The sequence below is a fragment of the Varanus komodoensis genome, unplaced genomic scaffold (assembly GCF_004798865.1).
Source record: "Varanus komodoensis strain SLA01 unplaced genomic scaffold, ASM479886v1 scaffold5, whole genome shotgun sequence".
Taxonomy (NCBI): Eukaryota; Metazoa; Chordata; class Lepidosauria; order Squamata; family Varanidae; genus Varanus; species Varanus komodoensis.
This window is the reverse complement of record NW_025336087.1, coordinates 39,260,258-39,288,232: the sequence shown is the minus strand read 5'-3', so window position 1 is coordinate 39,288,232 and position 27,975 is coordinate 39,260,258. Positions and strand designations below refer to the sequence as shown.

Here is a 27,975-nt window from a genome sequence, read left to right as displayed (position 1 = left end):
GCACATTTGTCTTTAAAGCACAGAATAGATGCAGCCTTGATGATGCTCTAATCACCCTTCCCCAACCTGATGCTCTCTAGGTATCTTGACCTCAACTCCCATCAACCCTAGCCAGCATGGCCCATGATCCGAAATGCTGGGGATGTTATCCAAAGCCTCTGGGGAGTACCAGGTTGGATACAACTGCTCTAGAGAATTCTTAGGGTGAACTAGCTTACATAAGTCTTTTTTGTCAGATAATAAGCAAGACATTTAGTGTTACTAAAGAGCAGCAAATATGAGTTGAACTTTAGATAACCTTTCTCCTAATACTGTACTTAACTATCCTGAGTGATGGTTTGTATACCTGCAAATAAAATGTTGCATTTTTTAGACCACATATAAAACATTTAGGATGCAATGTTGTGTATGCTCCAGTTTTAGAGGATTTTTTCTGTCGCAATAGGATTGCATCCTTAACCTTTCAAACAACAGTCATCAATTCATGTTAAAGCTCAGGGTAGGATTTAACCCAAAGACAAGTCAATATAAAATAGAATGTCTGTATCGTGGGTCCTAAAACTAAGGCCCATGGGCTGGATCCGGCCCGCCATGCCCTTTTAATCGGCCCGCCCCACAGGCTTTGCACTTGCTGGGTGCACATGTGGCTTGCTCGCGAGGAGGTCATTTTGGACTTGCTTGGAGAAAACGATCTCCTCGGGAGCAAGCCGGCACCTTGCCTTGCGTGCAGGCACACCCCCACCAGCACCGCTTTGGCGGCCCACAGCCTCCACTGGCACCTGTCAACTGGCCCCCCGTTCAAAAAGTTTGAGGACCCCTGGTCTATACAGTTAAACTCTTCATGCTGATGCATACTGTAAGTAAGCCAATTGATTAAAAACTGCACGTTTTACACACAAAATAAAAATGCAAAATATCTGTGATAAACACACAGCACAGTACAAATAAACCACTGCCAGAGGACATAGTCTGATCAGGAAAAAAGTTTCTAAACTGTCATTACAGTTATATTTATACTGCTCAGAGGTGCTCAGTGATGTTGATAAGACCCTCTGACTTACCCATGGCTTGACAGAAGAGAAGGAAGGTGCTATGGGGATTAACATGCTGGATCTGGTCACTTAGGAAAGGTGGCATCAACATGACTGTGGCAAAATCTGTGCTAGACCAAACATCAGGCTGGGGACTGGTGGGTGAAGGAGGTGAGTCACTTCCCACACAGGACAAAGAGGAGGTACCAGTAGGAGGAAAAGCTATAGCAGATGAAGCTGTGTTGGAAGAGGACAGGAAAGAAAAGAAGAAGAAGAAAAGATGGCACTAAGGAAAAGAGTTGCAAGAAAATGCTTCACATGCCAAAACAAGAATGTGCAAAGGATGGGGAGGGGAACAATAACGAACATTAATAAAAGAAAAGCAATGCTAATTCCCTCTTATTCCCATTCTATGACTGTGTAAAATGGAAAATCAAGGCTGCTTGGGTTTCACTGTGAAAAAACCATCAGGCTGATCCCAAGGTTTATTCTTTCATGCCAAGTTATTATTGCTTAATGACCAAGGATTGAATACAATTAATTTCAATATTTATTTAAACATTTTCCATATATACATAATTAAAAATAGAAAAATAAAAGCAACTGAATCATACAAAATATAGAACTGTTTATGCTAAGACCATCTAAGGTGGAATGGAGAAGATTTCACCAGTAATGAAATAAAAGGAGTCTTGGGAGAACTCCCCTACTCAACAATGAGAATGTTCTCTATTTCTAACTTCTTTATTACTTACACAGAGCATGGGAGAGACACAAAGACAGCGAGCTACTAGGATTAAAAACTGTACAGCACAAAGGAACTTTACAGACAAAGAGTGCCACTGTGAACCACACTTTATATATCTTAGTCCCAAGAGAAGAAGGTGATGGAACTTTTGGGTGATTCCTATTCATCTGTTTCCTTTTTCCAGGCTTTTTTTTTAAAAGTTGCTTGATGTTGTGAATCATGTGAAAATATTTGGCAAAGTTGTGGGGGGGGGGGGGGGGGGGGGGGTGAGGTGGGGGACAGGATCTGATTTCTTTCCAGTGGTGTAGAAAGCTGAAATATGAACACATCCTCAACAGTCTCTTTTGGGAGGTCCATCAAATGCTTGCCAAGTTCTCCAGTGAATCCACAAGACACAAGCCTGAAACACTGATGTGATTCATTGACTACTGTTTGCCCACAATAATCTGCTTAAAACATCTTAAAATGAACCCATAAAATCCAGTTAATGTGGCAGTGTCCAACTTCTTTTTAAAAATATCTCTTCTCTAAATCTATATGCCCCACAACCCCAAAAATGAACATTTAAGCACTCAAAAGGATTACCATATTGATGCCTCTAAAAACGAAAAGGAAAATAAATGCATTAAACCAAAGCTTATCCCTGAGAACCTTATGCAAATCTAACTAGATTTGTCCCAAGAAACATCGTATTCTATAAAGGTACACAAATGGTTTTGGAAAAATCCAACATTTCTTTCACCAGCTAAAACTACCAGGCATGATACAACTAATGCATTACACTAAGCATTAAAAATTACTAGATGCAAAGAAATGTCCCAATCTGGACAAAAAGACTATAATTTACCAATCTGATAAACTAAACATCATTTCCAATTTGGAATTAAACTGAAATTAGAAATTTAATGGCAGTTAAATAGGTGCAGGCTGGAGCTACTTCAATCCATTTTTTGGCATGGCTCTGCAACAGGAATTAATTTTACCTTCTACAGAAAAGAGGAATTAATTAAAGTAGTCAGTATGTGCAAGTGTTAAATCATCCTTGGGAAAAAAGAGCTTAGAAATTCACAATGTGATACCTCAACTGGCCATTCAAAAATAAAACAAACGCACACAAACTAAACACGTAACAGAATGGTTTTCTGAAAGAAATGCAAGATTGTTCTCTGCTCTACTCAGGAGTGAAATGACAATGTGTCACTGGTAAAATTGAGAACACATAGCCCTTTCTGGCCCAGTTATCACAACTAAAATGTGTGTGCCCAAAAAGAAACAACTCAGAATGACAGTAATTTCGTTATGGAAGTTGGGGGCTTTCCCCTTTAATCACCCTCAGCATCTGAGTCAGCAAATTTCAGTTCACATTTTACATCAAAAGGTTTGTCCTTGACTTCTTTGTGAGACTGTGCATGATCCTCCTCATGTTGAACGTGGCCGTTTCCATAGTCCGCTTCAGTCTCATATCCTGTGTCATGTGCCGGCTTTGGATGGTCTCCACTTTGGCTCAGGAGACTGCCTGGCTCCACTAGTGTCTCTTTCACACTTTGCTCACAATCAGAAAAATCTGCCTTGGGCTTCTTCTTCCCAAGCAACATAGCAGAGCGGAACTTTAGACACTGGTCTGGCAAATATCCTTTGTAACAGTTGTAGCCAAGCAGACACAGAAAGAGCACAAAAAAGAACAGAAACAGAAACATCAAAAGACAATTATCATTTGACTTTAGAAACATGGTCTTTTCAGGGACCTCGAGAAGCGACTTTGAGTGTTCAATGTCAGAGACAGTGCTCATTAGTATGGGGACAACGGGGTTTGTTATTACTCTGGATGTTATGACAGATACAACTGGAGTGGTTGAAATGTCAGCAGCTGACCCCTGGGAAGCTACTCTTGATGCTTTGGGCAACTCTCCATTACCTTCTGTCTGTGTGGCTGGCTGGGTTGGGCTCAGAGTGGTGTGTGGGATCTTTTTCAGTTCCAAAACATGTTTAGCTAACACCTGTGAGAACTTCTGATTCTTCACTTTTTCTTCTGACAGGCATTGATAAACACCACTGTCCCCTTCAGACAAATTGAAGATGAGTAGCGCTTTCTCCAGAAGACGGTACTTGGGGCTTTCCACCTTGAGCACATCATCCTTGAATTTCCAAACCACTTGCGCCAGGTTGGACTTCTGAGAACATTTCAGCTCTGCTGTGCTCCCATGCTTGAAAATGTGCTGCAGGGAATGTTCTCTTACTTTATCTGGAAGAGCAAAATAAATGTGAACAAGCTCTTTGAACAACTAATGTGAAAAGTTCTTTGTGAGGGATGGGGGAGGCCCATTCAGCCCAGTTCACTAAGCATTAAAAATTACTGAAGGCTGAACTGGAGAGCATCTCTTAAAGGCAAGTTCCTCAAATCTGGTACAGCTGTAGCTTTATGTCAACTAAATTAGAGTATCCCAGCTGAACCCATACCAGAGGAATTCTGAAACTATCCAGGAATCCAAGCACAGGATGGTTCACACAAGCCCCCTGGGTGCCTATGGAGCTATCCCTGGGCACTGCTCACTCAGGAGCTCTTTAACACAGCCTCCACAACTGGCGCAATTTGGCAGCTCTTTGTTCAGCTGAGGGGGCTGTGCAAATCATTGCAGCTTCGTACACAGCCATCTTGTGGAGGCATCTTACACGTATGTGCTGTCTGGTTGTGCATCCAGCTGTGCCCCCAATGTACTCTGAAGGAGCCTGTGTACAGGCAGCTGTAGAATGCACACTGACCCAGTGTTCAAAAAGAAGGAAAAAAGCAAACCAAAAATTAAAATAATTTTTCTATTCCAACAAGTTACTCGCCAAATGAAAACACAGAGACTGTGTAAAATAGTTCACCTGAACACAGATGTCTAAAACATTTATGCTGTATTGCTTTTCAACCCCTTTAATGAAAAAGCTTACCAGTACAAAGTGAAGCATCTCCTCCTATATTCTGAATCCAGTCTCTACAAATAGAAAACATACAATAGTAAATACAAACAGTAAAGGTAAATATGGTAAGGGATTCAATATGCTTGCCATATTCCATCCATCCTGTTCTCCATGTACAAATCTCTCCCCACTCCCAGATACAGTCTTGTTTCTCCTTTCCCACAGATTATGCAAATTATGTAATATCCAAACAAGTGAGGCAGCAGGAGAGAAAAGGGAGATGCAAAGATACAGTGGCACTTATGTTTTTGTTTTCCTTAGCAGCAGCATTCTGCAACATGACAAATGGAATGCTTATTTGAACCAACAAACCTCCAAGGCCGTAATACAGCTCTTAAAACAGCTTCGGAAAATTACTGTTTAGCAAATACAATCAAAAGTGTACTCAGCAAATGTTTGTCAAGTAGCACAATGGTTTGAAGCCAATTCATACTGAAGTCAGTGAAAAAGTAGTTCAAATCTGTTTCTCTTGCTAGAAAACTGTAGGCCAAATAACATTATATATAGATGTTTACAGAATGTTCACATATATACATTTCTTCTATCTTCTAATCCCTTTTGTCCTACATTCCAGTAGAGAAGTGGTTGTTTTCTTTTTGAGGTTACCTACATTATACATGCTGAAAATGAAGTAATGAAAACAAGCCACAAATTCATGTAACTCACAGCAGCCATGAATCTGGCATAAAGGAGGAAATAAACTCTGAAGCAGCCCTGATGCCGATTCCTGCCTGCTTTGCTAAACAATGTATGCCTCAGTTGTCTGCTGACGTTGGAGCCTGGAGTGCTGGACTACTAAGAAGGAAACAACCCGGTGTTTTAACCCAACAACAAACCATGGGTTTATGTTCACAAGCAATCCATGGTTTACTAATCATGAGCTGTATGATCATGTGAACCAGATCTACAGGTCTTCTCTTATTTATCTATAGGTCTCTCTCTTTCCTGATATTTTACTTGTTAAAAAGATTTTAATGGTTTTTATCTTTTATATCTATTCGTTATCTGTTGTAGTGCCTTTCATGTTGGTTTGGAATAATCTATGACTCTGTGAAGTTTTTACAAAGGCATGCTTTTGCTTGTGGATTGTTAGATATTATTGGCATTTTTAGTTGTATTTTCATTGTATATTTAAAACTCTGTAACCCATCCAGGGAGCCTTATGACCAAGGGGGCAGGATAAAAATCCAACAAACAAACATAATGTTTCTATACTGCTCCATAGCTAAAGTGCCCAGTATTTATTTGTTCTGCAGTTTGCTGCCCAGAGCACTTTGGGAAGCTGACAGGTTACGAATTATGAATTAAATACAGAAAAACAACTTAAACATATGTTACAGTAATTATGAAGATAGTATTTCTTGTCACACTAGTCTGCATTGCAAAGACAGAACTTCTATAAATATAGCACTGGTTTTGCAAGAACAAGTCAGATTAGTGTGGTCTGAAGATAAAGAGATGGACGTGCATCTGGCAGGTGTGTTCCAATTTGGGCAACTTATTTCTCTTATATACAATAAGATGTTTATGTAATATGTTAGGCCAGTACACAATGGCTGCCTTTACACGTTTCAATAAATCATGATTTATTTTATAGAATCTTACAATAGTAGAGTTGGGAGGGGCCAGGCGGCCACTGGGTTCAACCACCTACTCAATGCAGGACTCCAAGTTAAACTATCCATCTTGAACAGATAAAGCCTTACGTTCCCGCCTCTTTCACTTGCATGCACACTATTTCTATTCTGGCATGGTCATGAAGAGTTAGAAAGCTTTCACTTCAGTTTTGATTGACTGCAGTTTGCTAAGCAGTTCAAATACAACACATTGTGTTTAATCTTAACTTGTGTTGATGAAACAAGTCAACTCCACACTGTTCTTATGAAGCTGGCTTGTTTCCACAAAGCACAATTAAGTTTATACACAGTTTAGGGTGTAACATGATTAGTCAAAAGCAGAAGTGAATGTTTTCAATCTCCTTTTAACTCTACTGGAAAAAGGAGAGGGCAGCATATAACCCCAGGGGAGACTACGCTTCCTCCTGTCCAAATAAGACAGTATATATAATTACCACCAGTGATTACTATGTTGGTTTCAAAACAATTTAAGATTCTAAAAAGTAGCCTTTGCTTTTGGTTGTGTATACTCAGAGCTTCAATAACGAAACACCCAAGAAATTCTATGCCAAGAAAAACTAAATTCTCTAACTTGCATAAACTATATAAAGAGTATTTGCATGGAACCTGAATTTGCATTCTTCATGCTGCTTGTACCAATCAGGCAATGGCTGCAATTTTATACCCTCTGTCTGGGAATGAACCCCACTGAACTCAAGGACATTTCTGGATAAACATCCATAGGATTATGCTGTAAGGGGCAAAGGGCTATGCCCTCTATGATTCATTGGGAAGATTCAAGGAGTTTTTTTCTTTCCCCAATCACGTCATTTGAGACCTCACCAGACTAGGATTTTCTCTTGGTAGCCTTTAGAACAAAAGTTATGCTTCCGCATTTTGTGCCCAATACATTTATGTGTGCTCTTGGAATTGCCATCTACATACAACTCTATCTTTATTAGCTGATCTACATAAATATATGCACTTTAACTACTTGCAGTACACAAAATAGATACATCTCTTACCTTTCATTCTCAGTCTCCTGCAAATTGACACAGGATGACTGATGAGGATTCCAAGCACAGTATGGATCTCTTGCCAGGACACAGTCTACACAGGTGCTGTACTTGTCACAAAATGCAACGGAAGACTGAACCACTCCAGTATTGGACCCTGCATAAAGGTACTGCTTGCCCTGTAGAAATCACAGCAGAGAAAGAAGAGGGGTTGCAAATAAAGGCGTGTCATGTTTTTTCACACATCATGTATGTCAGGTGTCCATAGCCTACCCATTACAAGGAAACCATCGTAAATGACCACACCAATGGGAGGAATGAAGAAGACAGAAGATTAGTTATAAGACAAAGTGAGGGTCTGCATGACACAAAAGCCATGCTGTGAAATTTTCTAGAAGCCACCCTACCCTATGGACACCTGGGGTAGGGTGTATCCCATAACCTCCCATGGGTATCCCAGGGGACACAATGGGATCACCAAGGTTTCCTCCAACCCCATCACCCAGTGCTTGACAGAAATGACAGGAAGTGGGAAACAGAAAATGTCCATCACGTCAGCCCTGTGGCAGACAGTCTACCTCAGGAGTCAAATCCATCCTCAATGCGGTCCTCAAGCCATGCAAGGGCCAACTGCTCCTGTAGCAGAGCAGTCCTCTCTTCCATGCTCAAGTGATGACACCATCCCTCAGTCTGCCTTGAGGTAAGCTTATTAGTCATCCATATGTGTGATGCACAGAGACCACAGTCAGGTTGCTTACCTCTAACTGGCATTCTTTGTGTGGTCATCTGTGCATTCATACAACCCACCCATTGGCCCAGTTTGGTGTTGTCCCTTTGATAATTGCTCCCTTGCTTGCCAAGAGCACATGGGCTGGACTGGGTCAGCACACGCAGTCCTGGGACCTATGGCAGTCTCAGTGGAACCTCAGAAATGGGCGGAAGCCCCTCCTGCATAATCCTGGAACAGGAAGGGAAGGCACATCCCACCCAATCAAACATTTAGCCATGGAAACTTCCAGACAACAGACTTCATGAGGGCACAAAGCCCACATCTGTGAATGCACAGATGACCAATCAAAGAGCAACAGTTACAGGTACTTGACTTTTTCTCCAAACACCTGGATGGTTATGTCAGGAAGGCTTAAAGAGAAGCCGTGGCCTGGTTTAGGCTTTGTTTACCCAACATTAGTTTGGGTTTGCCATTGTGGACAACATGACTTAGCTACAAAAGCATCCCAGTAACAGGCTTCATGCAGGCACAGAGCCTGTATGTGTGATGCACACAGACCACAAAGAAGAATGCTCTGCTACCATGACTTCAAAGCTACAGGGGCTTAGCGTGTTATGAGAAACGAAGCAGTGACTGGATTCACATGACACAGAAGCTCACTGTGGGTTGTCCTTTTGTGTAAACACTGGAAACTACTTTCACTCTTGTGTGTAGGGATTGGCCAGCAAGCTGGCAAGTGCCATTCCTTCTGATCTCACCCTTGCTACCACCAGTGACGGCCCCTCCATCAAGGCTCATGTAGCATTTTGGAAGAACTGTCACTGGTTTTTAAAAACTGGTCCCAGAAAAATGTGTACATTTCTGCCTAATTTTGTTGCTATTACTTTTTTGTTTTTTGCAAATGCACAGTGTGCTCTTATGACTGTCTGATTTCCTTGGATGTTTCAGCTGTCAAAATGGACAGCTGAGTAGAGTAGAGGTAACATACATGGCAACTGATAAGGAGAGACTAATTTTTGAGAGGTTGCCAGACACCAACTATCAGGTTGTCAATTGAAAAGCAACGAGGTAAAGGAAAGAAAAGCTGTAAAAGGCTGCATCGAAAGGGAAAGGGACAGTATCTTTCATGTGGAAATATCTCAGTTTTTAAATGCTGAACAGCACTTTTCGGTATCCTCTACAATTTCAACACTTCCCTGAGATTCCAGCTAGTCCAGAAAGGGGAGATAATTGCTGCTTCTCCCTTTCATGGCTCCTTTTTAGACTACTGACTGCTATGATTAGTGTGGTTTCGTAACACATCTAAAAAGAAACCCCGAGAAGGCAGCTGAATGAGATGCAGTGAAGCCCCATGGGGTGAGGAGGTATAAGGACATTCCATTTGCACCATCTATGTTTTACTCAGAAATACTTGTAGTTTTTGGACAGAGAAACATATGCAAAATTAAAGGCAGTATATGGAAGGGAGATTTCTGCACCTGCAATAATATGAACCTAGTGATGTGGTTCAAGCAACACGCTCCCTTGAACTATGTTGTGGATAATGTAAGCCATGATGAGCCGCAGCATCTGCCAGTGCCACAGTGCATACCCAGCCCCACTTGGGGGTTGCTATGTTATGCAGTGTGGCTTATCACTCACGGAACCCTCCATGAATGATATCAGGAGGGTGAGTACCTGGAGGAGGGCTTTCTCTGTGGTGGCACCCCAGCTATGGAATGCGCTCCCCAGAGAGGTCCGCCTGGCGCCGTCGCTATTTGTTTTTCGGCGCCAGGCTAAGACCTTTTTATTTAAAACTTATTTTAAGTGTTAATTTATTATGTATTTATAGGATTTTAAAAAATTTTTAGCTGAGATGTTACCAGGCTTTTTAATCTTTATTGTATTTAATGTTATTTATATGTTCTTAATTATGTTGGGAGCCGCCCCGAGGCTTTGTTGCGATGGGGGCAGCATAGAAATGTTTTAAATGAATAAAATAAATAAATAAATAAATAAATAAATAAATGTGAAGGTTAAATGACCCATGGCCTACTTTTAGAGTTGTATTCAAGAGTTGTGTAAGGTTTGCATAAGCCACAATCACTGGGTTCACACAAGATGACAACCTTGGAGTGAGAGCTGCAGAATGGTGATTGCATGTGTCCTGCACATGTCACAACATCACCATGAGTTATATAACCAATGGTGGGCTGTGGTGTCATTGGAACTGGCCCAGTACCTGTTCTACAATATAATTTTCTATAGACTAGCCCCTAAGATGACTTCATGGTGCTGAAATACTGCAAAATGTGCTACAATTTGGTCTAGCTGCCAGCGTGCCACGAATCTCTTCATCCAAGGAAGTACCTGATTTTATCTGAATTTGTTGACTTCTTATATGAAAGCAACTCTTTTCAAAAAGAAATCACATTTATCTGAATGCTGGATCATCCCAATGTTTGGCCATTTGGTAAAATGAAGAGGGACAGAGATGAAATATGCCACTCCTTTCCCCCACAAGTATGAAGACATGGAAGGTACAGCACAGTGACCTTAATGTGGCATTTATACTATTACACCTCCAGACAATGTCAGCTGCAATGCTGGAACAGAGTGCGTTTGAGGCCATGGTTTAGTGGAGAGCCTAGCTCTAACTCTTGTTCCATCTGGAAAGGCCAGGCCTGAAATTTTGCCATAGTTTTCTCTGGATTTGTTCTGTTCTATCTACAAGAGCAGATCTGAAATTCCGTCTCATCTAGATTTTAACTAGATATCATCCAAACATCAGGAACTTGAATATCATCTTCTTGACATGAAAAACCTGCCACTTTGCTCTATCTATCTATCTATCTATCTATCTATCTATCTATCTATCTGCCTATCTATTTAGAAGGCTTCTATGCTGCCCCATTCGCCGAAGCCTTGGGGGCGGCTCACAATAATAAATAAATAAGCACAGTATAAAACAATATAATTGAGTAGACCTGGCCCGAAAAATAAAATAAATAATATTAACAATTAAAATAATATTTGAATAAAAAGGTCCTCGCCTGGCACCAAAAAACAAATAATGATGGCGCCAGGCGGACCTCTCTGGGGAGCGCATTCCATAGATTGGGCGCCACCGCAGAGAAAGCCCTCCTCCGAGTACTTACCCTCCTAATATCCTTTACGGAGGGTTCCTGGAGAAGGGCCTCTCCCACTATCTCAAGGGGCGGGCAGGCATATATGGACTTAAGTGCGCCTTCAGGTAACCAGGACCCAAGCCGTTAAGGGCTTTATAGGTCATAACCAACACCTTGAATTGGGCCCGGACTTCAGTGGGGAGCCAGTGAAGCTGACGGAGAACTGGAGTCATGTGAACATAATGCCCAGTCCCCATCAGCAGCCTGGCAGCTCTATTTGAACCAACTGAAGTATCCGGACCGTCTTCAAGGGCAGCCCTACTTCTGCATTACAGAAGTCAAGTCGGGAAGTCACCACGCGTGTGTCACTGTCACCAGGCAGTCGTTCTCCAGGTAGGGACGCAGCTGATGGATCAGCCGAAGCTGAAAGAAAGCGCTCCTCACCACCGCTGTCACCTGAGCTTCCAGTGAAAGCTCTGGGTCAAGGAGCACTCCCAAGCTGCGGACTTTGTCCCTAAGAGGGAATGCAACCCCATTCAGGACTAAGTTCAGGTCCCCTTCCCCGAAGCCCGATCCGCCAACCAACAGGGCCTCCGTCTTGTCTGGATTGAGCTTCAGTTTATTGGCCCTCATCCAGCCCATTACCTCAGCCAGGCACTGGTTCAGTACAGCCACTGCCTCACCTGGATTGGTAGAGAACTACTTGTTGTTACTCCAACTAATCTGCAGGATGAATAAGCCTGTCAAAAGCTAATCAAAGTGGACTGCTAAGCAGATATAGTGGAACCACATTCTCTTTATTTATATTATTTCAAACTTCCCATCTCTGCTAATTATAAGGGTTCATGCCTAACAAATTGTGATTTACAGATTTTAAGATGGAGCAGCAGCATGCCACTTCTGGCTCTCTTTCGGAGCGAGTGCTGGGTGAAGAGCTAAGTAACGAATTGCAGCTAATTCTCCCTCAACCATTGACCCACTTCTCCTCAGTTTCTCCTCCTGCAGCATGCCATCCCCTCTTGGAAAATGACCTGTCATGCTCTAAGAATTATCTTGGTCTGTTAAGACTGTTCAAGCAACATGGCAGAACCTCAGGCCCAAAGACCAAATCCAGCCTTCCAAGGCTTTGGAGAAAGCCATGCCCCTTCTGCAGGCCCTGCCTTCTTTTTCAATTGTCTGGTGGTTTCTGGCTTTTGTGCCATTTTTTACTCATCCTCAAAGAGTTAAATGCCTCTCATAAGGCTGAATCACTGGCAGTAAGAGCTTTAAAGTGTGCTGGTATTTTTGGCCCTACCTCTTTGACTTTGCTCTTTTCCCCCTTTGCCTCAGGCTCCATCCCTACTTGAATGCTGTCCCTGAGGGCTCTCAAATCTAATACACCCTCAACACTCCGACTTTACACCATGAAGCCAGTCTTTCACTGCATTGCTTAGAGAGATGCAAATAAAGAAGCAACGGAGCAAGACCTGTAACATCCTTCAATCTATTAGGAAGCAAGGAAGTTTTTGCCTTATAGCAGAGAACAGACTATCTGGCCACCTAACCCAGCATCATGTGTCCCTGAATCTCCAAGTTCTTAGAGGGTGGGTGGTCTTCCCATCACCTGTTACCCGATCCTTTTAACCAGAATTGGCAAAGACTTAAACCTGGTACATTCTGCTCTGCTAGAAAAGCATGTACTTCACTCATTGAGCTATGGCCTCTCCACTAAATTCAGGAAATTCTAGTCTCCAAAATGTTGCACTGATACTCTTTCCCCTACTAACGTAAAATCAGCTCTAAATAAGCATGCTTGAAGCTTTCAAGCAAAACCACAACATTCCTCAGGCTCACAAGAGAAGACTGCACTTTGAGGTCTTTTGGTCGGTCCTGGTACTGATCCAAATCCACTCACCATCTGGTGAGGCATGTCAGTTTCACAGTGTGACAGGCAATAAAGTTCCCATCAGACATTACTGAAATCAGCAGCTGTTTCCCCTCTCCCCTTCCCCCCACGTTACATATCACAGAGTTTTGTTGTGGTATTATTCCCCCCATCCTGCTGTTCCACTCACTCAGTCCTACCTTTTTTGAAGAAAGCAACAGTGTCTGAATAGGTTCAAAATTCGGGAAGAGCTGAGTTTCTTCAATAATATGCATTCCATTTTCATAACTGATTGCTTTGTGAAGGGCGCCTTGATCTGAAACAAGAATCCACACTTCAGTTCACATATGAAAATACAGAGATCCTCAGGCGATGCTTGCTATCATCAGAGGCGACTTCCTTATCATAAGGTTTATCAAAAGCTTTCATCCACTAACTGATTCCTCTGCCAGAGCTGGATGTTGATACTTCAGCCACAGTACCTTTGGTATTAACACAGTTATACTACTTTCCAATAGGCCTGCAGCATGTAGCTCTCTGCCTAATCTCTGCAAGTGTTAGTTCAGACTTCTGGCAAGAGTATTCAGTCCCCTTCTTCTGGCAATCTGCTGGTCTCCTTGGTGGGGAGGGAACAGTGGGGAGAGAGAAAGAAGTGAAAAGGAGATGGCAGAAGGAGAAAGAAAGGGGCGCGAGTTGCCCTTTATTCATTCTTGACTCTGGACCTGCCCAGCAAATGCAAGCAGCCCCCGACAGGGAACATGGTCCTTGCCCAGGAAAAGTTCCTCATGCCAGCTTTTGGACCCACCTCAAATATAGGCAACATATACTGCATGATGTGGGAGTGTTCATCACGGCCTGGCAAAATGCTGTACATCATGATTGGGTGATGAAATTATTCCAAAAAATGTTAACTGCATGTTAATCACTTTGATTACCATGTTGGTTTGACTGAACTATAAATTTATATCCCACCTTTCTTTTAGGAGAGGTGAAACCATGGCTGACAACCAGTAATTAAACCACCATTCATAAATTAGAATACTGTAAGTAAAGCAAGTACAGGAGGACATGCACTGATGCCCCGCCCCCAACTCCTCTACAAGCAGCAGCAACGGCAGCCAGTAGCATCCTCTAAAAGCTTCCAGGAAAGGCCAGGTCTTTACCACACGACCAAAGGTAAGCAGTGATGTGGCTAAGTGGCCTTCGCTGGGGGGGGGGGGGGGCTTTTTCATAATGGTGCCAGAACTTCAAAAGGCCCTAGCTCGCATGTTAAGATGATACACCCCAACACTGGGCATATTAGGCAAACAGAGCAGGCCTTCTTCTATTGATCTCAGGTTGCATATATGGAAGGTGGCAGTCTTTCAAGTCACCATGCCCTGGGCCATTTAGGTTTTCTTAAGTAAATGACAAGAAATGCAAACTAGTCAGGACAGGGGTTAAAGCCTCTCTCATCAGTCACTTTTGCCAGTCTTAAAAACTTGGATGTACTACAACACAATGTGAGCGTGTTAATTCGCAGGCTCAACCTAGTGCTCACTCACTCTATTAATGCTGCCCAATCCTTTTAACAGTGGAAAACTCACCTGTACTGATGAACATGACATCATACAAAGTGCCATTCAGTGCTTGGACCTGGTCTACCACGATCTGAGTGTACTTCACATCACGCTTTACCAGCCTGGGTCTGTCTCCAATGGGGGTCACAGAGTCATCCATTAGAGGATGGTCTTTCACAAACTGTAGTGTTTTGTCGGGTAAGTTGAGTGTAGTCCTGAAATTTTCTGCTTTAGCCTCCTTGTTTATACACTGCCCCAAGGAAGAGGAAAAAAATAAAAATAAAAGCAAATGTCAGCTCATTAAGGCAAGCTGAAAAAGGAATAGTGTCAGCTTTAAAAATAAGCTTATTCAAATAAATGATGCATCTGAAACTACTATCACAGCTAATAGTTTGTTTCACTGTTGTCAATGCAAAATGTCTTGTAGAAATTGTTCAGTGTTTGTTTTTACAGTCTTCCTCTCTAGAGGATACTATTGTTCATCCCAAACATTATGTAGCCGTATCAGGCAGTGTCTGTGTTTGGCAAAGACGAACAAATCAGGAGTTGTTATGAGCTCTTTAGACATTTAACTTCTATACCACTCAATAGCTGAAGCTCTCTGGGTGCTTTACAACACTTAATACAGTTGGCCTAAAATATGTGGCCACTGCTCCATACAGCCTTCTAATTGTCTGAAAAAGAGAATCCTGGGATCTTAAATTGATTGAGAATCTCAAAGAAGAAGTTACTTCATGCATTAGTTCTAACAGGTTGCCTTTTCTGGCCTAGATTGCATTTTTGTTTGTCTGTTTGAGTGTGCAAACACACAGAAAATCCTGATTCTTTGAGGTGCATGGAGGAGTCTGTTCTTTCTTTTCCATGTTAGCGAACACTTACTGCTTCCTCATCGAAACTATTCTTCACCTTGGGTAAGGTACTAAATTTGATATATAAAACCAATAAGGAAACTATAAAACAATATTATCCTAAATTAGCCAAGCTTTATCATCTCCTAACTCAAAACAGAACCAAAAATAAAATAAGTAACTTTCTGCTGGTAAGGTAAGAAATGTATTTTAATTAGAACAAATTAAATACCCAGTTTAATACAAAATGCTTGAGAGTTGAACACTCACAATTCAGTGAAAAAACTCATCTTGTTAAGTTGGAACCCTGTAAGCTACCCAGAGAGTGTTGGCTGCTGAGTGGTATAGAAATGAAGTCAGTGAGAGAGCTGTGGTAAAAAAATGTTAGTATCGTTAATACCCTTTGACAATAGAGTTAGACACACAATGAAAGGTGCTGCCTCTGCTGTCCAAATGCAAGTGATGGGAAGCCCTACAGAGATTAGACAAAATGGCGCCAGAGATCATAGAACAGCTTTCTCCAATGCTCTCCTGAAGCATCTCCTTTACTAGTGGAACCAGAGACCAGGTCTTCCTAGCAGCATATGTTAGGAACAACGAAACACTCTTGTGCTGAATCTGACCAATGGTCCATCTACTCCAATTTCCTGACACTGACTAACAGCAGCTCTCCAGAGCTTCAGGCAATTGTTTTTCTAGTCCTACTCAGAGAGACCAGAGATTGAACTTAGGGCTTTTGTTTGTCCTCCACGACTGAGCTGCAGCCATCAGCATCTCACCCCATGGCCTTGCAGGTCCATTTTGAAGCAGTCTGATACAATGCATCTGTTAAAGGATCTACAAATAGTCCAGGTGTAGGCTAATTTCTCCCCTGCCCATTATAGTCTCCTATTTTCATATTGTCTCTTGCCGTCACCACCACCTATTTCATTTCTAGACTGCCCCATAGCTGAAGCTCTGCTTAATATACCTTTTCAACGGGTATTCGGTTTACAATCGTGTGGAGAGCCAGGGTCGTGTGCTCTCATATTGCACCCTCTACTTCTATTCCCCTTCCCACCCCAGCCTAACAGGGGAAATCTGCAGAGGAAATGTAAACCACATCCAACAGAATTCAGTTAAAAAGCTCTGTGCAATCAAGATACCTGATAACAGAAAGTATCCTAATCACAGAGCTTTGTTATACTGTTCATTTGAACACATTTACAATGAGACTGCAGACTTTCTCCAACTGTCTGCTGCTCAAATGTCAGTAGTAACAGAATGTAGGAGCAGAGAAAATGAGCTCTCTTCTTTGAAATAGATAATATTTTGACAGGCAAAAGACGGCACAAGTAATGTTATAAAAATCTTTAGATTTTATTCAGATGTTACCAATCACATTCATCATATTATTATGAACTCTGCAAATGTGAAGTCAATCATAAATGTAAACAGTTACCTGCATGGACTGGGTCAATCCCAAAACCATGGCAGCAGCCATCCCGACAAACGAATGACTTTTCTTCCATGGTTAGGGTTCAAAACACGTGTCGGCTAAATCTGGTGGCAATCTGGAGTCCCAGCACAATGCATATTTCATTGTGCCAAAACTAAAGGGGACAAGGTTTCAGACAGTCTGTGGCATGGGGGAATCATATTAAGTATTGCATTGGACAGAGTTCACTCTGACGGTGTTAGCCCCTGCTATCATTTCTGCCTATTAGTTGGGGATTAGCACCAGAAAGTTCTGATTCAGGGCATTTGACAGCTGAGAAAAAGGAGCGCCTTACAGCTGTCTTTTAGGAATAGCCATCAACATCCAGACTTACCGCTCCAGGCCGAGGTTTAGGAATCTCTCCATTGTATCGCAACCATTTTGTGTGGGACTGCTCAACTGTGGTGCTTTGCATGTATTTCCCTTTGCCAAAAACATCCTCTACTGTAGAAATGTTGTAGGCGCACACTGCTGACAGCCCCACATTATTCCTTAAAAAGATAATGAAGCAATCAAAATTAACAGGTTACGATGCTACAGTTCTATAGCAAAAAATAGTTCTTTGAAATGTAAATGTACTTCTTACAATTGTGGGGTGAAAACTCCATAAATCACTGGCTCCTTTGAGGTCGGAGACTTCAGGATAAAGACATCATTGACGATGTTGAAAAATAAATTTTTATCTGGTACGGAGCAAATCAACCTGGCCTTGAGATAGGAAGTCCATTTTTTTTGTAAAGTCCTGTGTCCACCTTGGTCCCCCTTTAAAAGAAAAAGAAAAGAAGATCCTAGAATAAGTTTCCACTCCAAGTTAACATACAGGTTTGCATTAGTGACACATTAAACTGAAAAATCATAACTTAAAGAATGATGTGCAGGGAGAAATGCTCCCGACCAAGATGTAGGTCAAAGCATCAGTTGTTATTTTCAGCACATAAACTTTACAACCACAATCCAAAATCTAACTAAAAGTTAATTGGATAAACGTGAAATAAAGCACCCAGAACCAACTGGATCTCTACAGAGTCACTGCACCAAAATAATAATTAAAAAAAACCAAAGTAATGGATTAGAGAAAGCACAGACAAAATGGAAGGCAGTTCCTAATCTCTATAGGAATAGATTCATGAGCATCTCTCTCCTAAATGTGTCAGTGAATGTAAAGTAAATGTGTCTAGACCACTGAAGGACTTGAGCTGAAGCGTGTGGCTGCAGATACCAAGAATGGCCACACAGGCCCCAGAGTATGGAAGTTCATCTTGCAGGAAGTTCATCTTGACCAAGAGGCCAGTTCCTACTGCCACTCTCCTTTTATTTTTAAAAATTCAACACATGGATAATGTGTTGAATAATGTCTTCAGAGAAATATGTACGACTATATTATCTAGGCAGCCTCTGCTTCAGCATCATTATACATCAAAATATTTTGCAAGCACAATCTGGCCCTGCTGAGGTGTTCAAGGTAGGCAAAACATGTGAACAGAGCATGGGAGCATGCAAGAAGGCCCCACCAGGTCTATGCCAGTGTGTACTAGCTTCACCCACCTTAGTTCAAGCCTTGACAAATTAAGCAAGGTTTGAACAGGAGCTTGCTTGAATGTAGTCAGATCTCTCCGCAAGGACAGGGACTCCTGAGCTGTAGGGACATTTAAAAACTTTTGTCCCCGCTTTCCTGGGATGGGCCACAGGCCCTCCAGGCTCCTACCCATGTCACATTTGTAGCCTGGGGCTCCTGCAGCACAGCTCCTTCCTTCACACTCTGTGAAAAATGGCCTCAGAAGCTCCAGTTTATGCTGGAGAAGACAGAACCCATAATTCTACCTCTCCCTGAAAACAAGCCAGCACTAGTTTGGGTTAACAGCAGCAGCATGGGCCTCTTTCAATTATTTTAGAGCAGGTAGTGCTGAACTTCAGAGGCAGCCAAGCTGGAAACATAACAGGAGAACCGCAGCCATGCAAATGATGGATTCTAAATCTAAGTCTCTTGAGAGGAAACACATTCAGCACCACACAAATTAATTGTGCAGCTACTACCAGAATTTCCCTGTTCTCTAAAACTTTTGCTGTGTCTGCACACTGCGTAATGTAGTAGTCTGAAAATGTACTAAGGTATTTGGAATGAGGCAGCTTCAACATAACACAAAGCATTCTGTTTTCCTAAATAACAGCAGCAACAAAATACACGTATTGTCTCCCTCCTAACCTATATATAGCTCCATGCAAATCATGAAGAATGGGAATCCAGACACACATCTTCACAAACTGTCAGCATTCATAGGACCAGGACTACCATGCCAAAGCAGAGCTGGTTCAAACCACTGTGGTATCACAGACCTTGCAGACTGCACAAATTTCTGTTTAATTATACTCTGCAATTTAAAATTTGATCTTGAGCTTTCCCTGTCCTCACCTTTATCTGCAGGAAAGGCTACAAAATGTTATGACAATATGTTCATAAAATCTTTATGGCAAATCAACTCTGTTTCCCAGTAAAGGAAATTACGGTTACCTTTACAGGGCTCAAAGAGCACCAGAGCAATAGTTGCAATAGTTTTCTTTCAGGCTATGGCAGCTCAGCACAGAAGTGCCATCTGTCACATCACAGTCAGGCAAGAAATTTTGTTGGTGTGTGAAAAACGTTGGCTTTGTCTGGTACCCTTTAGAAATGTGTCAAGCATACCCTGGGAAGCCACCGTGTCCCGCTTCTCTTGAAATTACTACGGCTAGAATTCAACTGACAGCTTATGAGTCATTATATGAAGTGGGAGAGCCTAAGGGAGTGCCTAGCCTTTTCTTCTTCTCTCTAAAGCTGATTTTTCTAGTCATTTACAAAGTAACCCCATGGCTTGCAGACAGCATCTGGTGAGCCATAGTGAGGTGGAGATCTCCTCTGAGGTTGAAGACACAGCTACAATCATAGAGGAGATGTGACTGTGGATCTTTTTCCACTCAGAGTTGCCACGGCATCTCTGCAGCAGCTTCATTTACGAGGTCACAAATGCAAACTTGGAGGAAACATCAGGGAGGGAGAAATGGGGGTAGGGCGGAGTACAGGAGGAGAGGCCTGGAATGACATGATCCAAGAGCCTTTCTTGCTGTCTCCCTGGTAGGCAAGCTAGATGGGAAGAAGGATCCATCTAGGGAGAGAGAAAGAGGCAGAGAGACATCAGGCTTAAGTAAAATTTAGACAATCCTGTGAAGAGACCTCTCTGCCTATTACAAGTGTCAGTCTCTTGCTTGTGAGCAACTGTTTCTTTATTGGCAGAACTAATCAATCTGAAATCCTGAACACAGTTTTAATTCTTTGTAACTATTAAGGCATGCCTACATAGAAGCTTCCAATAGCACTGGTTTGGGGCTGTAGCACCTCAACTGGGGACACAACAGGTATCATTAGAAAAGGAAAACCCCTTCTCATGGGGTACCCCTTGATACACAGAGAATCACAGATCAACTATACAGTCTGCTCTCCATCAGTTTTGTGCACAGGTGGGAAAAAGGCTGCATGCCTGCCCTGCTCTGGCCAGACTGGAAAACAAAACCATGCCAAAACAAACCCTTTCTACAATTTCTTCTTCACCACCCACTTTCAAAGAAAAGAAAAATAGTTCAACTCTGTTCTCACCTTACAAACTCTAGCTATCCTTGGAATCATCAGCTTTCCGAGAAATTCATATTCCACTGACACTTCAGTGAAAAAGAAATACACTTTGTCATCATCCTCATCGGCGCTGTCTGGATCAGCTCTTATCACATCAGCAAAAATGAAATTTGGTTCTATAGAAGGAAAATGCAAACAAAATGAATGTTTACTTTTAATCTCCCCTGTACCACCACCCTTCCATATCTCCTTCCAATGACTCATTACGGACACTGTTTCCTAATATGGCAGTTGTTTAAGCAATAACAGAAGATACTCTTACTCTGTACATTAGCAAATCTTATCGTTCCCATATTTCGCAAAGCTGTCAGGAAAAGTTTTTTGGTACAGCTAACTATCTTCATGGACTGAACTCAAGGACACCAAGAACACAGAACTGATGATTCTTGCATTTTCAATGAAAGCTGACAGGAAGTTTACAGTACCAAAAACATCACTGCTCTGGTGGAATAATATTTGAAGGAATCCTGTGAGTAGTTACAAATGGGCAATGACTTGCAGGAAGAGGGTGCTCAAAGATAAGTTGAGCAAATACATGCTGCGTTGCCATGTCATTCCACTTCTGTTCAGAGAGTAGTTCAGAAATCTCATGATCATTTACAAATGTGATGCTAAAGATAAAACAACACAGTGCCTGTAAGATATCTTAATGGATTTAATGAATGAAATCAATACTGTATAAATTCTTGGTATCTCAGAGTGTTTTTCCTCAAACACAGATAGCAGATTGGAAAGAATAATAAATTTCCCTAGGGAGGTGGGGGAGAGAGAAAGAGGCATTAAAAGATACGAAAAAAAAAAAAAAAAAAAAACACCAGACAAGGGATATTATTTCAGTAGAAAAATCACTCAAGTGTGCTTTTAAAAGCATTCCAAAAACATTTGTTTCTCTGGGGTTTCCCCCCTCCAAACTTCTTACCATTAAGCCAAGGAATAGCATATTCTGTCCGTAATGGATTTTGCAGTGAATTCCTAGAAATAATCGGTTCACTTCCCAGGAAGTTGTAAGATGTTCCAGAGTAAAGATCCCCATCTTTGCAACAACAGAATATTGAATGAATTCAATATAGTAATGAGGACTATAAAACAGTAATTTTTCAAATGTGATAGCATCATATACTGCTTGCATTATGTCTTCCATGCCCTCCCAAAATTCCTCCCTCCTACTCAACACCTGTTGGATAAGTTGCTCAACCCCTACTCCACTATATTTCTTGTTTCCTTCTGCCAAACTCCTATCATCCATCCCTGTGCTAAACCAAGCACTGCAGATAGTTAAGTGCTCTGGGAAATTGGTTAAGTCTATCACTTGTCCCATACAATATCTAATGCTCTAGTAGCAGCATTTAACTTGAAAACATTTCCTTTTCTTGCGTTCTTTATCATAAATACTTAATGTTAACACAAATGCTGTTAACTATAAAACAAACACTAAAGAAACTTGACATTTGATTCCTGTGAAAAGAGTAAGCAGTGCATGACACAAGATGAAATCCAGCTGTACCATTTGCTAACAGAATGGTATTGCCAGTGGAATAAATTTGCCTTCCCTTCTGCAACCCCACTATTTTGGGGAGCTGGGAGACTCCCCAAGCAGATTTTAGGGGTTTGGCAGGGAGTGTAAAGTGGAGAAGCAGAAAGGTCTGTTGTGCAATGTTGGATACATCTCATAATAGCTAAAAGGTCACGCTGGCTAAACAACATGCACTGGAAACTGTTTGCAAAGCTTTCGTGACCAGTCTGGAAGATACTTTTTACAAGTAGATGTTTTCAACATTAGGGCAGTCTCCAAACTTGTGTGGGCAGCTCCTAAAAAGCAGTTCAACAAGGATTTGGGTATTAATTAATTGTACACCCCCTTGAATTATTCATTTTATGTTTATATTGCCCGACCACTGAAACTCTATGGGCACGTCACAACAATTAATTGTGACAGGCTGCAGAAATATTGACACAAGAAATTTGTACTTACCAACCATAACTGATGTATAACTTTGTGCAGGATCAAATGGGCATCTTCCTTTACCATCATCATTTTTGCCCACTAGTTTAAATGATGGCAGATTCTAAAGAGAAATTAAAGCAGAGTCTTGTTTTCTATCTGACTATAACAAACTACAATCCAGCATAGAATTTGTGAGTGCACAGGGTTCATTCCACCTGACTCCTGGAATGAAAACTGCTGGTTGGGATAATTTATTCCCCTCAGCCCAAAAGAAATCTGCTCCAAAGCAGACCTGGAAGGTGTTGGGGGAGCTGAAGCACAAGAGAAGAGCAAAGGTATCTTACTTTTCCCTCCTTAATACATTTTTGTGTGAAGAAAAAATATGAAAGAAGTGGGAAAATCGCAGCAAGTCACACATGGAGAGATGCAATGTCTGAAATCCTCAACTGCACAGTAAAAACTGCATCTGGAAACACTCTTAGATTGAGTTTCAGTAGAAGGAGATCCATAAAAGATCAACTTGTGCAACCATTTGCAACACATTTTTAACATGGTAAAGTCAACCTGTTGAAATAAGTTGACATTTGGAAACACATTGAAAAATTACTACTTTTTGGCACCTCTTCCAAAACCAGCTTGAGCAACAAATGGGGTGACCTGCAACCTTACAGTTTGAGGAAGCAATTCACTCAGGTAGTTTACCACACAATGATTTCAACAGACAGGAAATGAGCAGCAAATGACTCTGAGAATCAGCCTTTGTTGTCCTACCCTAATATATATGCAATAAAGAAAGCTGCGAATTATAATGCCTGTGATCCTGGCAAAGTTTACCTTATAAATTACCTTATAGTTTAAGGTAATTTCAAAGATAGGAAATAAAGGAAGTGAGTAATATTTTACTTAAGTAAACGTAATATAGAATTGCTTAAGTTTGACACGAATGGACATAGTATATTCAAATGAGATCAGTGCAGTTTACTAACCTATGACATTGCTACACTAATAAGCAGCTTCACACAAGCAGAAAACAAAAATTTTCAGAGAAACTTAAAACATGAATTAGAATTTCAATCTGTGCCTGTAAAACAAAATGCTTGCCTTAAACATGCGCACACACCCACAACACCCACACCCCCCCCACATACACCCAAAGAGAGATGCTAGAAAAATAGTTTATTATCACACAGATACATACAAATCTAGTGCTGCTATTCCCCTGTTGTGCCTATGTGCACATGAGGAAGAGGCAAGAGGCATGACTCCAGCGATACACATGCAGATATTAAGCCACTCAAAAGCAGAGATGGGATTTGGGGAAGAACGTAATTAGGAAAGAAAGAGGACTTCTGTGTGAGAGCTTGAGGAGAGAATCCATATTTAGAAGCAGAATGAAGGGAAAAGAAAGGCTAAGGTAGGAACAAGACAAGACATATTAAGTGGTCAAAGTGAAAAATGATGACAGTAAAGGAAATTCAGAGGGAATAATACAGACACCAGTTAAAGGATGGAAGTGTGAAGTATAATTTAATGAGTCAGAAGATATAAAGGCAGAAATAAAATTGCTTGTGTCATGGGGACTGCAGCCATGTTTGGACAAGCATATCTCAGCTACACGTAAGCCTTTGCCTGAGCATGCAGCTCCTTTGCAAACTGTTTCATCCTAACTGGAAAATGGGCTACCAGCTTTGAGTCAAGTAAAAATATTAAACTGTTGCTGCCCAACTCATTCGAAAGCTGGTAAACACAGTTTCACAGTTCAAGTAAAATGTGGAACTATGATTGTAGATCTCCTTGTTTAATAATGGCTCACACAGAGGAGTGAAGGGGCTGTGTTTACAGGCAAACTGAAATGTGCATATCTCACCTTAATATGCAGAAATATGAAAATCCAAACTTGGATAGTGGGTTAAGTGGATAGAATTATGATGCATTTTGAAAGCCAGGAAACCCCGCAGGAAAATGGAAATGAGAACCACCCAATGAACTGTTGGCACCTAACAGCAGCATGCCTCTCTTGCCAACGAGGGCCGGTATACTGTCTTGAATATTACAGAAACTTTCTCATGGTAGAAAGCCATTAAAAGGATGAAAATGCAGTCATCTAACTGGGAAGTTATTAATACATCAGTAAGGTAGAAAGCTATGGCAAGGACAGGGCAAAGAAAAGGAAAATTTTGGCAACGTCGTTGAAATGATAACAGACTTACAGGTAAGAGAGACAAGAAAGGTCACAGTCTAACATCAAGAGTCCTGTTCTTGGGAACAAGGAAAGATCCAAGTAAAGGAGAGCGATGAGAGAGTCAGAGACATGGAGGGCAGACAGAATTGGTGGATTTTTTAAGCACAAGGAGGACTTCATTCTGAAGTATTCAGTAGTATGAAGCTATGAAATAGCCAGGAGCTGACAGAAACAAGACAGGCAGAGAAGGGAGTCAGAGAGCTTAGGAAGAGACACAAAAGGGTTGTCAGGCACACAGGATGTGTCCACTATTTATAAGTTTTATGAATGTGATTGTTAGGAGAACAGCACCCACAAAAATGGGACGGAAACAAAGCCTTCACAAGACACCATTTACTGGGAAATAATGACTTAAATTTCAAAATTTCCTCATGGGACAGAAATATACATAGCTCTTGGTCATGCTCATGTTCAGTATAACCAGATGATTTCTACTGCTTTTCCAATTTCCCCTAAAATAAAATGCATTCCCACACTTACCAAATGATCACAGACTGGCTGAAATGCATTAGTTCCACACACGTAAAGCAATGTGTCATTCAGCTGTTGTAAGACACGAACATAGTTAAGGCACTCTGTCTGTAAAACAGAAGTAGGAGAAAAATAAAGCTTTTAATAAACCCAAATCATTTTTCTTTGCTCTACTGAAATCAGTTGGGCTTATTTTCACATAATAAGTTGAGAATTAATCATCTGACTACCAGTGAATGTAATAATGAATTTTAAGACTGGGCCACTACCTATGAAAATATGTTTCCAAGTTCCCTATTTATAAATGATGATGCAAAGTTGTTTCAGATAGTTACTATCATGGACTCCATAGTTAAAATATACAGTTCACCATGCATTTGAATTTGAATATATTTTGAATGAACTCAGAAAATGAGCCATATTAGAAAAGCAAGCTGTTGCTTCTTCTCTAGTTTTGCAATCCCCTAAGACACCCACCTCAAGATGAAGCATGGCCTTGCATTAAAGATTTGACATTTTGATGAAAGGGCCCTAAGAGAAACAGACCCTACTTACTTACTTACAGTTTTTATATGCCGTCCCCGTTGCTACACAGCCTCAGGACGGCTCACAACACAAGAAAGTTAGGGGTTAAGAAAGTTACCACTGTAATAAGAGATTCCATATTTGTGCTGTGAATAAAAGCCTGAGTTATCAGTCAATTGGCAGTATCTAGCAGGACCACTCTGCCCCCAATGGTTCTATTGTACTTGTGAGAGTAACCATTTGCACAAAAGGGCTTTCACACTTCTAAAAATAACTCTGAAAATGAGTGTAGTAAACACTGACCTTCCCCATTCCAACATCCATTGTTTCCACTCATTTGGGATTATTGTGGAAGGACCAATGTCCTATTATGCAAAAGGTGACTCCCACAAAAGCAAGGCCACAACAGAATGCCACCCACAGAATGTTATAATTCCAGAAGAGGGGAAAATCTCATTGCTTGCTTGCTCCAAGCCCTAAAGCAATACAAGCAAAATGAAATGCTAATAAAGCTCATCCTTCAATGACATGCTGCTCCTCTGTCAATTATCTATCAAATATTGTGCAGCAAAAAGCCAAGCCTGCTTACAGAGCAGGGGTTGGAGACAACAGGCAGAGAAGGTAACTTGCTTTGGAGGCTCCAGTTCCTTTTTATACTGGCACCGCTGTATTTAAAGAATAATATGCCAGTTCACTGATATTTTCTAGAAACACTACTGTGAGGTAAATAAATAATGAACTACATATATCACACAGTCAAAGGTATCAATTTAACAAAATTATTTACAGTAACTAAAGCAGGACAAGAGCAAAAATAATTCTAATAAAGCTTTATCTAACAAATTATTTACTTCTTCAATTACTTTCAATCTAGAATTACTTTCTAAAAAGTCAAATTAATAAGAGACAAATGGCAAAAACAACTCACCTGTCTGGATTTGCCCTTTTCTGTACATCTAGTTTTCTTCTCTTCTGTGACCTTCCAGAACACCTGGAAGAAAACATAATTGGAACTACCAATCAAGAGGCTTTCCCAGTGCTGCCACTCAACAATTAATACTTTATTAAGACATGGTTTCAAGACCATCCTAAGGCAAATGCAAGCAAATAGGCAAGGTATCACAAACCTCAAAACATCTGTCCACTTGGGAGAGAGCCTTTTCTAAAGAAACCTACTGTATCAGAATAGCAGCACCTGTAAATCCTTATGTTCTCCTATATTCCTACAACCACACATATTCAGATGTACTCCTAAACAAAGCTACTAGAAAATAGGATTCAATAGACCTTATTTTTGAGTAAGCATGTTTAGGACTGCATGGTTGGTTATGGACACTCTGAAGTGTGACATTAAATACACAAAACTGCATACATACCTCATGTTTTTTTTCTGTAATGTTTAATGCATTTAGTGCAAAGATCACTTCTCTAGCTCCAACATACAACACATCTTTGTCTTCATTTAGTAACAAAGTTGAATAATTAAATGTTTCTGGTTCTTGAAAATGCACTAGATGAACATCTGTTAAAATACAGTAATTGAAAAGCTTTAAGTCAAACTAGAATGGTATTTGTGATATAACATGATATAAGCTAATGTGAACACATCCACTGTATTTTAAGAAAGCAGGAGACCTTCAGGTTCCAGAGAGTGTTAGAACTACAGGACTGACAGTCACCAGCAGAGATTATATTCATCTAAGAGGACAAAAGTTTTCCAATTACAAGCAAGAAGTTTGTGCTGGATACAGAAGAAGGAACAAAGACTGTATAGGGATGTAAGTACATGATTGTCAAAACTTTATCAGATGATTGTTTTGGTTTAGGACACTTAATTAATTAATTACATTTCTATGCCGCCCCCATCGCAACAAAGCCTCGGGGCGGCTCACATTGCATTTGAAACAGCAATGGAAATGCTGACAATGAATGCTAGGACTGCAACACTAATTGCTTTAACTGTGTACATAGAAACTATTTTTTTCTCCCTTTCCATTGTTATCCTAGAGTGAACTCAGGGAACTTCATCTGGATAGGGACCAAGTGTAAAGCCTACATGGCATTTAAGATACGGATTGCAGACCCTGTATCTACTGCAGAAAAGAAAAGGAAAAAATACCTGCTAAGGACAGATTTAAGCTAATGTCTGTTTTGGGCCTTAGAAGGGAACT

At 41.1% G+C, this 27,975-nt stretch overlaps 1 protein-coding gene across 7 annotated transcripts in view; it reads right to left on the bottom strand.

The window, feature by feature from the left end:
• The window catches only part of SEMA4D (semaphorin 4D), a 124,557-nt gene that overhangs the window by 13,399 nt on the left and 83,183 nt on the right, over nt 1-27,975 (bottom strand). For 5 of the 7 annotated variants that reach the window (XM_044446585.1, XM_044446584.1, XM_044446587.1 and 2 more), the window contains 13 exons: nt 27,181-27,326; nt 26,733-26,795; nt 25,289-25,387; nt 22,594-22,687; nt 21,541-21,654; nt 20,586-20,737; nt 17,547-17,722; nt 17,295-17,451; nt 14,663-14,885; nt 13,277-13,392; nt 7,385-7,554; nt 4,714-4,757; nt 1,564-4,021 (listed from right to left, as the gene is read on the bottom strand). In XM_044446585.1, the coding sequence (XP_044302520.1) occupies nt 3,102-4,021; nt 4,714-4,757; nt 7,385-7,554; nt 13,277-13,392; nt 14,663-14,885; nt 17,295-17,451; nt 17,547-17,722; nt 20,586-20,737; nt 21,541-21,654; nt 22,594-22,687; nt 25,289-25,387; nt 26,733-26,795; nt 27,181-27,326 (2,474 nt within the window). In that variant the 3' untranslated portion in view covers nt 1,564-3,101. Of the gene's footprint in view, nt 1-1,061; nt 1,269-1,563; nt 4,022-4,713; nt 4,758-7,384; nt 7,555-13,276; nt 13,393-14,662; nt 14,886-17,294; nt 17,452-17,546; nt 17,723-20,585; nt 20,738-21,540; nt 21,655-22,593; nt 22,688-25,288; nt 25,388-26,732; nt 26,796-27,180; nt 27,327-27,975 lie in introns of those variants that run through there. The other 2 variants (XM_044446590.1, XM_044446591.1) reach the window with 2 other exon arrangements.